The 14,843-nt window shown below is 42.0% G+C and overlaps 1 protein-coding gene across 2 annotated transcripts in view; it reads right to left on the bottom strand.

The window, feature by feature from the left end:
• LOC149203812 (actin-related protein 2) overlaps window positions 1–14,843 on the bottom strand; it is a 240,248-nt gene that overhangs the window by 167,813 nt on the left and 57,592 nt on the right. For both annotated transcript variants that reach the window (XM_089403570.1, XM_089403571.1), the window contains exons 9-10: window positions 14,687–14,750; window positions 226–294 (exon numbers count right to left, since the gene is read on the bottom strand). In XM_089403570.1, coding sequence (XP_089259696.1) covers window positions 226–294; window positions 14,687–14,750 — 133 coding nt within the window. The remainder of the gene's footprint in view (window positions 1–225; window positions 295–14,686; window positions 14,751–14,843) is intronic.

Genomic DNA, 14,843 nt, shown 5'->3' with positions numbered 1-14,843 from the left:
GCGCCCAAGTAGGAAGTGACACTAATTGATGACAACTATACGAAATAGAAGAATTTATTTAATAAGTTATGTTATTCAGACATGAGAAAGACCATTATGAATCTAGATACCCATACATGCAACAAAATCAACTTGAAAGGAAAACAGAAAGCATGTCACTAATATACTTGCTTCATTTAAATTTTTTCTAGGAACTTCAGCATGAAGTCAGAAAGTTAGCCATACTGGTGTGAATAGAGCTTCAGGTGCTTGAAAACGTTCAGTGCCAGCTTTTATCACCCTTCCATCTGGCAACTGATCGAAAACTCGTGTTATTATAAACAAAATATCAAAAGAATAAAATATGATGTATATAAATGTAAGACACCAGAACATGGGGTGACTGTGTACATTGTCATATTCAAATAACGGCATGGTTGTGCCAAATGCATATTCTGTTATTAATAGTTCATTAGCATTAAGACAAAAAGTTCTTCCTTCACACAATGATGCATAAAAACATTCAAAATCGAAATCAACATCACGATTCACAACTAGATTTTTACTGTCACTAATCAAAAAGCATAGAGAAAAACTAATAAAACGTAGTAGGTAATATGACTAGCATTATATACGAGTTGATGTCATGATAAATGCATTTTAATTAACTTTTCAGCCTATGACGTTTTACCATGTAGTTCCTACTAAAAGTATTTATGGTTTATATATACTCATCAAACATAGGAGGAAATAAGCACATAGCCAAAACCACGAAATATAAAATGAGTACAGAAGAAAAGTCATAGCAAGCACATGTCAAAACATGTTGGAACTGAAAGTTGAGGATGAAAGAGGTGGGAGAGAAGAACGCTCCTAAACCATGTAATCAATCAACAAAAAAGGGCCAACACATTGTTTGAATATGTTGGTTGGAGAGCGCCTAAGGCTAAGGGGCCTGGCTATGTCATCCTAGAGAAGCCCTATATCAAGGAGATTCAACACTCCTAAGTCTAACAATCAAGGCTGGAGAGAAGAATTTCCAAATGGATGATTCATTTCTCAAGGATCATGGAGAGTGGTGCTTTGTATACAGGGAGTTTGACTCTAGGCCCTCCCACAGTTGATCTATCTGTCAATCCAGTGGAGTTTATCTCAGGGTTTGGGATGGGAGCTCCTTATAAGTCTCACAAAAGTTAATTGACCTATCTAGTGGGAATGAGTGCAAGAGAAGCAAGAATTTGAAGTCTCATTAATATAACATCAAAAAAGGCTTGCACCAAGCAAACAAACGAATTTGAAAGAATGAGGTGATCCTCCTAAAAGAATCTATAAGGGGTGTTCCACACAAGGGTTGTGATCTATGCCCAAAAATCTCATTCAAGTAAAGAACTAAACATCTATGATCTAGGTAACAAAATAATGTGGAGAGTGAGCCACCCAAATCCCGGTAAAGGCAATAAAATCTGCCACTAATCTCATAATAGATAGGACCTCTAAAGATGAGGTATTCCTTCACATCAGTCTCTTGTTGATGGAAAAGATGACAAATCCTATCAAGGAAAGGGCAGTGGTGATCTATCTCACCTAAAATCCATGAGTTGTTTCCCCCTGAAATTTTGCCAATGATTTGCATTTTCATGGGATTTCCAATCTCGCCAAGTACAAAAGAATATCATTGGAGTTCAAGCATAGTTAGAGGTTGCATAAGAAACTTAGATTTTGTGCACCTTATTCTATATTTATGCAAGCACCACAGATCATGAAAGGCAAGGACAATGGTGTGGAGGAATATGGTCGATTTGATCGAGGTTGTAATGTCCCAAATGCGGAAAATTTGGAACATGCACTTCACATAAAAACTAATTATGCATTTAACAGAAGATTGCCATGTAAAATTAAAGACAACAGAGCACTGCAATCCATAACACACTGAACAAGAAGATTCTCAACTTTATTATATTAGGTAAGTTGGGGTTAACATGCACAAACAGCCCATGTAGCTAAGATGAAAATCTGGCCTCAAATAGATCTACAATATTGCCACAAATCAGCATCCAAAAGAAACTGAAAAATCAATACACTACAACCTGTGAACCCTGGATGGATTCACCAAGGGAAGATGGGTGCTCGCCCAATCTCTCTATATCACCCGAGGGTTTTCGTCCTGGGGCTACCAATGGAGTAGAGAACCACGTTCTCGACCTCACATACAAGAAACAATATCAACTCCAAGATGTCCTCCAATGACCTCCTCCTCCTCTTTTATAGATCTAATGGACCCCTCTAGAAACTTCTATTTTATTATTATTTTAATCATAGAGCATTTTTCCTCTTTTATTTTAATTTAAATATTTTTTTAATGCGGGAAAAGGGTAAATTGGCCACCATGTCTCCTCAGGTCACTGGAACTCCCATCCCAAAAGTCCCACAATGTAGATCATTTTGTTCCGGTTCCAACGAGCTATTACACTGAGGTGTTCCATCAATTAATCTCCCTGGAATGCCACCTCGAACATAATTAATTAAGTTATGCTCAATAATAATGTTGATTTTTGAAAGTTGTCGGAATGCAATGGAATGAAAGGCAAATTATGCTGATGATGGAATATGCCAAGCAAATGCCATCAAATCCCATAAAAATTCCTCAAAACTCCATCGGGACCCCTGATGACATAAACCTGCTCCACTGACCTGGCCATCCCCTGTCCTGGAAATCCACCCTAGTTGTACTATGAAGAAGAATAAAAATGGGGACATGACAGTCCTCCCGCCCCAAGATTGCTTGCCCTCAAGCAATCCAAATCTGTGGACCAATCTGTCCCAACGCCACTGAGACCCAATGCCCGAATCCCATACGAACCACTAGTCCACATCACGTCTCCAAGCTATCGAAACATGTTAAACTTGGCAACTAGGGCCAAACTCCATGTGGGTCATCTTATTCATGGCTAATAATATTTTTATTATATTCCTCTCATCGAGAGGTGTAGGATTGATCTAAAGATCATCCGATTCCGATAAGTATTTATGGAGATATGAATTTATTTTGATTATGGAATAATTATCAAGCCGACCAGCAACTCATGTAGTCTCAGAAGCCCAACAAACGCATCTATCCATCATCAACATTTGTATATAAATACAGGAGGTTTTTTCCTCATTTGGACACACACATCTCATTGCATCTCTCTCTCCCTCTCTTGCACAGAAAAGAGCCTCTTCTCCTATTGCGCAGAAACGGACTCTTCTCTCACACGTGTGGAAGGAAGGACGCAAAATTTAGGGTTGCAACTGCAGATTGGAAGTTTGACCAGTGTTGACCATCAGACTCTCTCATAACTGCGTTGTAGGTGGAACTGACTCTCCTCAGTAGGCCGCATTTTTTGGTGAAGGAATCAAGCCGATCCGACTGTCGGTTTGCAAGATATTGTCTACCCTACTTTAGGGTTGATCTAGGGTTTGTTGCCGCTGATGTAAATCAGATTTATGTATTGTTTCTCCCTGTTGAATTATTGAAGATAAAGGAAGATTTGGTCAAAGGGTTTCCCCATGTTGGGGTTTGTCCCTGGCTAGCCGCCACATCTTGTGTCTCTTGTCTTGGCTTGTTTTCTGTCAATCGTTTAATGTTATATCTGCACTTTACTTACTATACATGTGATTGCTAATCTGTGGATATAATAATAAAAAGAAGTAAATTGCTCTAAGCATAGAACATACCATAAATTAACATGGAATCAGAGCTGAGGTGAAGGCAACGCCCGAGCAAGAGCATGAGCAATCACCGAAGATAAAATTGGGAAGGCTATCCTAAAAGAACTATCGGGTCCTCAACACTCTTCCCTACCGAAGACAAGCTCCGTGATAAGTCTGACTATCATGGATGGAAGATGTCTCTCGATTTAACGTTAGAAGATCAAGGAGTGTTGGACCATGTGAGAGGCAATATTGTTGAGCCTCCATCAAATGCACCCGCTACTGCCAGGAACAAATGGAAAACCGGTGAAGTCAAAACAAAGAAGATCATCTAGGACTCTATCGACAAGCGCTTGGTGGCCTACATCTCCGACCTGAACACCTCCAAGGAAATCTACGATACACTGGTGAGTTTATTTAAAGTTAATGATGTAACTCAAGTCTTGTTTCTTAGAAATAAGCTGAAGGAAATTAAGAAGGGCAAAGATGACAGTATGCAAGCATACTTCTTAAGAATCACCGAGATCAAGAACGATCTCCTATCTATTGGGGAGATTATTACTGATAGGGAAATGGCATTCACGACTCTTGGAGGATTACCATCCGAATGGTACGTGTTCAGGACTACTCTTCTCAACAATAACATAATTCCTGAATTCGAGGAATTAATGGCAAGATGCATTCAAGAAGAAACAAGGATAAAAGAGCAAGAAATGCCCATGCCTAAAGGTCCTCCTACTGCCTTTCCTTCTCATGCTAAGAAAATAAATAATTCCAGGACTAAATCAAAAAGAAAGGTTGGACCCAAGGGTGGAAGAAAAGGACGATGTTACATTTGCGATAAAGCAGGTCACTATGCAAGGAAATGCCCTGATAAAAGGAACTCTCACCAGGATGACGATCAAAATCCCTCTCATGGCAATCAAAGGAATGGAAAATCTAATAGCAGAGGTAAAAGGAGTGTTGGAAATCAAGGAAGAGGACAACCATTCAAGAAGGCTAGAAATTCCAGGTATGAATCTAACAATGTTGACAATAAACAAGATGAATATTATCTACCAGCTGCTCTATCTACCTCTGCTCCTCCGGACTCACTTGGAAATTGGCTTATTGATAGTGGTGCCTCAAGGCAATTCACTGGTTACAAAGTTCTCCATAATCTGATAGAGAAAGAAACTAACCTAGAAATTGTCCTTGGAGATAATATGAAATATCCCGTGAAAGGTGTAGGCAATGTCTCTCTTAAATTGAATCAAGGTAATACGATCCACTTATAGGATGTATTATATGTACCTGACCTCAAAAAGAACCTGGTGTCCATCTCGGCAATGGAAGACAAAGGCTACAAGGTGACCTTCAGCGATGGCAAGGTACGTGTATGGAAAAACAATGTTAAAGATGCCTTCACTCTTGGGTTTCGAGTTGATTCATTATATCAGGTCGGTGGAAGTCCGCTAGGTGTCATGTCTTGTGACACATCTCTTCAGTCCGAACTTTGGCATCAGAGGTTTGCCCACCTTCATTATAAAGCTCTACCCGATGTAAGACAAATGGTGACAAGGATGCCCGAATTCCGAGTAGAGAAAGAAGGTGTATGTCCGGGATGTGCCGAAGGAAAGCTCAAGAGGGAACCATTCCCCTCAAGCCAAAGCAAGACCTCTGATATATTACAGTTGGTTCACTCAGACATATCTGGTATAATGCCTGTGAACTCCTTGGGAGGATATTCATATAACCTTACTTTTACAGATGACTATTCTCGAAAGACTTGGATATACTTCTTGAAAAAGAAAGATGAAGTGTTCTCTTGGTTTCGACACTTCAAAGCCTTGATCTAGAATCAAACTGAAAAGAAGATCAAGACCTTAAGGACCGATAATGGGACTGAATATGAATCTAACGAGTTTCATGACTTTTGTAAAGAGGTTGGCATTAAGAGGGATACTACTACACCATATGCTCCTAAACAGAATGATGTGGCGGAAAGGAAGAACCGTACGATTATGGAAGTTGTCCGTGTCATGCTCCATGATCAAAGACTTCTGAAGTTTCTATGGGCCGACGCTGCAAGCACCACTGTATATGTACAAAACCAATGCCCTCATCAAGCATTGGGTTCCAAGACTCCTGAAGAAATGTTCACCGGTAAGAAACCTGACATATCTCATTTTAAAATTTTTGGAAGCCCTGTATATTTTCATGTGCCGAAAGAGAAAAGGAATAAATTGGGTGCATCTGGAAAGAAAGGAATCTTTGTGGGTTATGGTGAAAATACTAAGGGCTATAGAATCTATGTAGCCGGTCAAAGGGAAGTCGTGATTAGTCATGATGTCACCTTTGACGAAGATATGACTCTCAGCAAGGTGAACAATCTTCCTACTTTAAGGAGCTCTCAAGAAGCTGACACCAGGGAACCAAAAGAAAAAGATGATGTAACAATGCCCAATGTGGATGAACCCATGGATCCTATTGATCCACTGAGCCTTCCTCTTCTAGGAAGAGGCCTTCTTGGCTTAGGGGGCTACTCGATGATGCTGAAGGACACACCGCACCCTGAGGAACCTTCCGTGAAAGTAAGAAACCTAACAGGTATCAGGGATACCTGACCATCATGAGCACGATCATATAAAATGAGCCTTCATCATTCTCAGATGCCGTCAAGCATCAAGTATGGAAGGATGCTATGACCGAAGAATATGAATCTATTATGAAGAATGATGTCTGGGAAGTAGTTCCCAGACCCTAGGACAAGACAGTTGTCACTTCTAAATGGCTTTACAAGATAAAGCATGCAGCAGATGGAAGTACGGAAAAGTATAAGGCTCATTTTGTCGCTCGTGGCTTCTCCCAGAAGGAAGGTATAGACTATGACGAGATATTTGCACCTGTTGCCAGATATACCACCATCCGCTTGATCATAGCCCTTGCGGCTTCACAAGGATGGAACCTACATTAGATGGATGTCAAAGTCGCGTTCTTGCATGGTTCGATCAAAGAAGAGGTCTACGTGGAGTAACACGAAGGATTTGAGATTAATGATCGAATCTCATGTATGTAGGTTGAAGAAGGCTCTCTATGGGCTGAAGCAAGCACCCCGAGCATGGTATGAGAGGATTGATAGCTACTTGATGAAGCTGGGATTCACTAGGAGTGAAGCCGATCCCAACCTTTACTTTAAGGTTGAAGATGACAAACCTCTCATATTGGTGTTGTATGTGGATGACCTCTTTGTAACAGGTGCAGACCCTCTCATTCACAAATGTAAGAGGGAGTTGGCTTCTGAATTTGAAATGAAGGACCTAGGACTAATGCAATATTTCCTAGGACTTGAAGTCTGGCAGAAGCCAAGGGAAATTTTCCTATATCAAGGAAAATATGTGGTGAAGATGTTGGAAAGATTCGGTATGGTGGACTGCAAGCCTGTTACTACCCTGATGGAGCTTGACTTTAAGAAGTTAAGTGGTAGCGCTGTTGGACCTGTTTTACGAAATGCCACCGAGTATCATCAACTCGTCGGAGCATTAATGTTCTTGGTGAACTCCCGTCCAGATATATGCTTCACAGTCAACACGTTGAGTCAACATATGGTTGAACCTCACCACATACATTGGATTGGTTCCAAGAATCTGTTGAGATATCTTCGTGGCACAATTACTTATGGGTTAAGATACACTGCCGGAGATGTGAGACTACTTGGATACACTGATGCTGATTGGGCAAGCAGTGTGGTGGATCGTAAGAGAACTTCCGGGTGTTGTTTCTCTTTGGGATCTGCTTCGATATCCTGGATGAGCAGGAAGCAAAAGTCGGTGGCTTTGAGCACCGCCGAGGCAGAGTATATTGCTGCTAGCATGGCTTCCTGTGCGGCAGTCTGGTTGTGAAAGCTCTTCAATGAGCTGTTTGGATTTACATTGGATACCACAATGATCCTATGCGACAACTAGAGTGGGATTCGTTTGTCAGAGAATCCTGTATTTCATGATCGCTCCAATCATATCGATATCAGGTACCACTATATTCGAGATATGGTGCAGCGAGGAACAATAAGGCTCCAACATATCGGTACAGATGAACAAGTTGCCGACATTCTGACAAAGCCCCTAGGGAAGGTCAAATTCCTTACTTTCTGAGAACGACTTGGTGTCGTTCAAAGACCCTCTGATGAGGGTCCTGTAAGATGTATTGAGATCTGGGAGCTCCGGGGGGGTGCGGGGTACTTCTTGGAGCAACATATGACCACAGGGCGACTCACCATCCCCTGGTGGTGTACGTGTACAGGGTAAAAGAATCAAAACTTTCCGTGACGCCCCGTGGCGACTATGTAGCAGGAGGATTAGTTCTCCTATGAGGTTTGGATGATGTGTTCTCCAAGATGTGTAGCAGGATGATTAGTTCTCCTGTGAGGCCTGGATGATGTGCTCTCCATGGCAATTGTAGAACAGGATGATTCGCTCTCTTGTGGGCCAGGATGATTAGTTCTCCATGGCATCCACTGGACAGGATGATTCGCTCTCCTGTGGACAGGATGATTAGTTCTCCTGTCAAGGCATCCTACCCATGCAGTCTCGGACTCATGGGAAGTATCTCTCATCTTATCAATGAGCACGGAAATGAGGATAGGGACCATAGTAGTACTGATGGACGCATCGTTGTATCTACCGTACTCCCTATTCTAGGATGACCTTCATTGATCTGAGATCAATGGTACTGGTTTGGGACCAATAGTAAGAGTTGTACCCAATATGACACTGACTTCGGTTCGGTTGAGTGCTGGTCTGGGACTAGTGGTACACACTTTGAGACTGACTTTGAGTCAATGGAGGATGGTATGATACATCCTTGATCACTTCTTCCTCTTCATAATTCGAGCAGATCAGAACAAAGCAGATCAGCACAAGGCAGAACAGAGCAAAGCAGAGCAGGGGTCAAGTTGTACAGGGCAGTGCATTTGATGGATGAATAGTAGTGACAGACAGACAAATTGCTGATGAAGTTCTCCCTAGTTGAGAGGGAGTGTTAAAATTGGCAACTAGGGCCAAACTCCATGTGGGTCATCTTATTCATGGCTGATAATATTTTTATTAGATTCCTCTCGTTGAGAGGTGTAGGATTGATCTAAAGATCATCCGATTCCAATAAGTATTTATGGAGATATGAATTTATTTTGATTATGGAATAATTATCAAGCCGACCAGCAACTCATGTAGGCTCAGAAGCCCAACAGACGCATCTATTCATCATCAACATTTGTATATAAATACAAGAGGTCTTTTCCTCATTTGGATACACACATCTCATTACATCTCTCTCTCTCCTGCGTAGAAAAGAGGCTCTTCTCCTACTGCATAGAAAGGGACTCTTCTCTCACACGTGTGGAAGGAAGGACACAGAATTTAGGGCTGCAACTGCAGATTGGAAGTTTGACCAGCGTTGACCATCAGACACTCTCTCAGAACTGCGTTGTAGGTGGAACTGACTCTCCTCAGAAGGCCGCATTTTTTGGTGAAGGAATCAAGCCGATTTGATGGTCGGTTTGCAAGATATTGTCTGCCCTAGTTTAGGGTTGATCTAGGGTTTGCTACTGTTGATGTAAATCAGATTTATGTACTATTTCTCTCTGCTGAAATATTGAAGATAAAGGAAGATTTGTTCAAAGGGTTTCCCCATATTGGGGTTTGTCCCTGGCTAGCCGCCACATCTTATGTCTCTTGTCTTGGCTTGTTTTCTGTCGATCGTTTAATGTTCTATCTGCACTTTACTTACTATACATGTGATTGCTAATCTGTGGATATAATAATAAAAAGAAGTAAACTGCTCTAAGCATAGAGCATACCATAAATTAACAAAACATGATTGGATCTTCCAATACCTAGATCCCATGTCCATCTCTGACTCAACCTGTTGCCAGTAGATCCACCTGGATCCCAATGCCACCAAGAAGGAGCGTTAATGCTACATGGCTCCTATTGTGTTGTAGCTCCGGCTGTGAATCCTTCCCTACCAACTGTGTACCAGCTCATCACCTCTCTCCAATCCAATCCTTGGCATACCCCAATGTCAGTCTCACCATACTGATTCTGCGCTGAGATACTGATGAGTGGCCAACCCACACACCCACATTCTACTGTCAACTAGAGCATGTAATATCCCCCACCTCTAAGGGCTCCTGTAGTACACTGCTCCCGACTAAGAATGATATTCCATCAATAGGATACCAACTCAAGATCTCCCACCAATCAAAGTCATGAACTCCTGTGTAAGGAACAAGTCTACTATGTTGATGCTAGTCCATGCTCAGCTTATGCTGCCCTATCTGGTTGGTCAACAATATCCATCAAGAAAGTCCTGCCTCTCTCCCTATAATGGGTACAAGTAGCCAAACTGTGTTGCAAGCCCTGTCTATGTACTCCTGGAGAGGGCTGCTACCTGAAAATGTTGCAGCTTGGCTAGCTTCCACTACACCTGTTTGCACCTCATCAATGGGTAGACCCAAAGATGGATGCACTGCCATCTCCCTCGCCTGATAGGAAACTCCATGCTCTTCCAATCCACCAATCTCCTGCCAAATTGTCCTGTCATACTCCAGCATCTCCTAAGGACAAGTGTCAGTGAACATCGTCACCCTGCCAGTTGTCTGTACATTTGTCTGCTCCTCATCAACGACTGACCCCAAGGGTGGTTGCTCATCCTCCATCATCACAGGTTCAATATGAACCTCCAACTGGCTCTCCCAAAAAGGCTCATCATGCATATTGTGCGCCTCATCCTCCTCAGTTGACTCACGCTCCATCATATGCTGCTCATGCTGACTCATCACTGGTGACACACTATCCTGAATGTCTCTCCTAGGACCCACGGACTGCTCATCATATGAATCTGGCCTGATGTCAATGACTCGCCATGACTCATGCTCCTCTATGTGCTCTCTATGTTGAATCATCAGCCGCTCATCTGCTCCCTGATCTCTTTCCCACATGGGAACAATCAACTGCTCCTCGTACTCCTCTACCACACATGGATGCATATCTGGGCTACTGTCATCAACTCCATATGACTGCTCGTGCTCCTCTAAGGTATCATCGTATGAACCCATGGACTCGTCCAACAAAGAGTCCTCATCCTGACAAACATAAAGAATATCTCCCTGCTCTATCGTTGTCATCTCCTCAGTGTCACTCAAGCATGAGTGGTCAGGTCCCCAAGGTCCTTTGCAGATGAAGCAAAGTCCCTTCCTCCTCATCTCATTCTTGTTGCATGAGCCCCCAAACCTGAGTTGCTCCTCCCTGGTCAACTGTCTCCTGAACAACCCAATGTTCTGCTCAACCAACCTCTCAGCTAGACCATAAGCAACAGATGATACCAACTGCTCTCTACTCCAAACAGACAACAATCGAGACTAAACTCTCAACAGATGGCATCACGGCCTCTCATACATGACGACAAGATGGACTACATGTGTGTTATGCCTCTATCAGGATGATGTTTCCTAATGCTGAAGAAACATTGGAATATCTGCAAGATCAAACCATCACACTCTAGATCAAACATGACTTCATAAGTCCTAGTTACAGCCATAACTTCTAAAATCTCAAGCTTCTTCCCAAATGTAGGACCCGCATTGTTGTCTAAATCCTGAAAAGTATCCACTATCAGCTTGAAAACTCTCCTCATAACATCATCATTGTAAGGAGCTCTAGGGGTGGTTAGTCTCATGATGTAACTGAGACAAGATGCAACTGGGATTCTAACCCCTTCACAAGGTTCGTCCAAGAATTTGGGTTGTATGATAGCAAGCATAGCTGGTTTTAGAGCCCAAATTAGTTTCTTCCCTTCTAACTACCTCAATTTGGAAAGGAGTGCATCTAGTTCATCAAGTTTGAAAAGAACCTTCCAGGTGACCCTCGTGTTTTAAACCTGACCCAAGTTTAAGGATCTTGTGTCCAATCTCTGGCTCTTTCCGCAAATCCCTTGGTTGTTCCTTTTGAAGAACAGCATAGATCCCTTTTGAAAAAGGTTTGTTGTCTTGCTTGGGTTTCTGGTCCAATGATGCATGGTGGTTCCAAGCGTCATTGTTTAAATTTTCCAATTTATTTAGGAGTTTTGTGAGTTTCTCCATGGCTTCAGCTCAACGAGGACAAGTACGTGATAATACAACAATAACAGTACCACAATTCCCTCATGTCTGGTCTCAAGGTTTTAACTTTCTCACTGTTTCCTTCCATCAATCAATTTAATTGTGCACTGTTGTAGGTGTTTTATTACAGTTATCATCTTAGTAAAATAAAATGCACCCAATTGTGGCCTTCATGGAATTCAAGTTGATATATTCAATAACTAGAGATTGCAGACAACTGAAATACATGTATATTTTACCACACAAAAGCAAGTTCTGGAAAATACACAGGAAAGTAGGAAAAATGAAACCTGCTTTACTAGCTTATCTCCCCAACGCTCCTTTCTTATGGCAATCTTTATAACCAAGAAAAGATCTCTCTTTCACGACGTTGCTAGGGATGAAATGCAAGCCTCCAGATTATACGCTTATCTTTTCTTTATCTGTCACCGCACAAATGCTCAGCGTCACTTCACTTTACATGATCTCTGGATATGAACTTGTTGGAACCGTCCCAAACAAAATACGACTGCTGCTGATTTCAAGTTTGCAGGCTTTGTCTTTGTGCTCACGACCTCCACAAAACATCCATGGAGAATTATACAACGATCTCACATGCCAGATCGATGAATGTTTTATGGTCCCGATCCAGGCATACGTTTATAATTCCGCCTAGTTGACCAGTCATGGCAAAGACCGTCGAAGGTTTGGACTGCGGCCTGCGATTGTCATACTGGGTCTATCACCCGGATGATTAACTTCACTACGGGTCCCCTGGTCCCACTTCGATACCTGAACAGTCACGGTTGACGTAAATATTTTAATTCCTTGTTTGATGGTGATTGTCCGATTCACGTGGTTCCGCTCAATTCAGTCATGTTACGTCCACTAGTCTCGCAGCCTCCTGGTTTGTCGTCTGCTCTTTGTATGGCGGCTTGGATCCACGCGAAGGACATTGCTTCGCAGCCTGACCCCAGAAAAATTCTGGCGGTTCCCACCATCAACGACGGATTAAACTCTTCTTCAGGTCTACGGCCCTTTCCAGCTCGCGTTGGCACTTAGAATATACAGCACTCGACTCCCCTCCAGTGATACAAGGTATGCGGCCAATAGAAGTTGAGCTCGCGTTGGCACTTAGAATATACAGCACTCGACTCCCCTCCAGTGATACAAGGTATGCGGCCAATAGAAGTTGATGGATCCAGTTGAAAATTTGATTTTTGGCCACAGCAAAATTTTGACCGATCTACGTGTACAACCTTTCGCCTTCAACTCCTGCGAGATGTCGACTTCTAGTCTGAGCTCAACTCCTACAGAAAATTTGACTAATAACTTGGCCAGCAGAGATAAATATGCCCTCTTGGAAATTGATTTACGTGCAATTTGGTTTGTGGAACAGTCAGAATTTCAGTCTCGTTCTGGTTTAAACGAGTTTCTCGACCCCTGCTTTCGACTGCAAATGCACTAGAAGATACGTCGTCCTTCTTGCGCACAGGTCACTTCAATCGAACATCGTTCTAGTTACGCAAACATTACAGGTGGATCCGGTGATAACAAGGGTTTCCCCTCCGCCTTACATTAATTGTATTGCGTTCAATCGGGCTTTCCACGTGCTCAATTTTCAATTGTCCACTTGGGCAGATCGCACGAGGAAGAGTCGCATAGATCGTTGGTAACAGACCGAGAGCCAAGTCACGAAGGAGATCCGAGCAGTCCGAGCAGCCGTCTATTCGCTGATTTATTTGTAGAGACTGTATTAAAATTTTATGGACCGAAATTAATTTTTGAAGCCGTGAGCCAAATTTAAAATACGCAGCCGATGCATGGTCTTAAGTGGTCGATTTGAGGGCCCCTGAGCGCATGGTTCAGGTTTCCACGTTGAGGCTTGCAACAACTGTCACAGAACTTTTCGCTAACCGCCCGCTCGATCACAACCTTTGACCCAATGCGAGCATCTCTCTGAAATGGCGGCTCATGCTTCAGGCTACACACAACAACTTCAATGCTTGCGGTAGTTGCACGATATTCTCCTTCTGTGCGTTCAACGGCCTTCTTTCAACGAATTTTCAATTTGCCACAAGACCGACGCTAATTACATTCTTCAACACCAGAGACGTGTTTTTTCTCTCACAAGCCATCTCAATTCTCACACATGCAAACAGATTATTCCATGCAGTTGGGTCCAGCTGCAATACCTCGGTGGGTGACTATAATGGAATAGATAACCCCATCCCACAGCATTGTGATAAGAGTAACTAGTTCAACAAAACCTATCTAGAAGAAAGTAGATCAATCTTCTAAACTGTTTAGGTATCTATTACTATATAACTTAATTTTATGCTACACATGCTATCTAGTTTTAAATCTTGAAAACAGAAAGCATCAAGTTAGAAATGTAAATTGAATGAAGTTATTCACGTTTTTTGACAAATTTAAGTATTATTAAATTTCTTTATTATTATGTACTATTAAGTATTGTGAATTATTTATATATAATAGCATATAAAAAAAAATGAAAATAGAACCAAGTATCAAAATCATATAAATGATAATGAATAATCCCCAAAAGTTTATTAAAAGAAAAAAGACATTATCCCCTCAATAGAAATGCAATGACTACTGCCCACAGCCCTTTGGATTGATGGTGAATGGGTGCACTGTTAAGGCACTTCTTGGAATAGGTCACCGGTTCAAATTCCCCGTGGGTGGAAGTGCGGGTAACAAACAAACAAACAAAAATGCAATGACTACTAAAATACCAGAAAGGCATATCATAAGTAGCTGTTTAATGGATGGTGCACAAGCATGTAAATAAATATCAAAACAAGACTCAAGGGAAGAGCATTCTATACAACTTCATGCTAATATATCTTGAAAACTATGAATCTCTTAGGAACTCACCGTATAGTTCTTAACCAGGATAGTTGTTTCAAGTCCTAACTGGTACTCTCGCTTGTAGTCATAACTGCACTAAAATCACTGGATTATGCAATTAACCATTTCCCCAAGCATATAACAGAATACATTATGTTTCAAAATGCTCACAGGCTATCACACA

Source organism: Pinus tabuliformis, chromosome 2_1 (assembly GCF_031772625.1).
Source record: "Pinus tabuliformis cultivar Carrire ecotype Pingquan chromosome 2_1, CPIR1, whole genome shotgun sequence".
NCBI classification, from domain to species: Eukaryota; Viridiplantae; Streptophyta; class Pinopsida; order Pinales; family Pinaceae; genus Pinus; species Pinus tabuliformis.
This window is presented reverse-complemented; position numbering and strand designations above follow the sequence as displayed.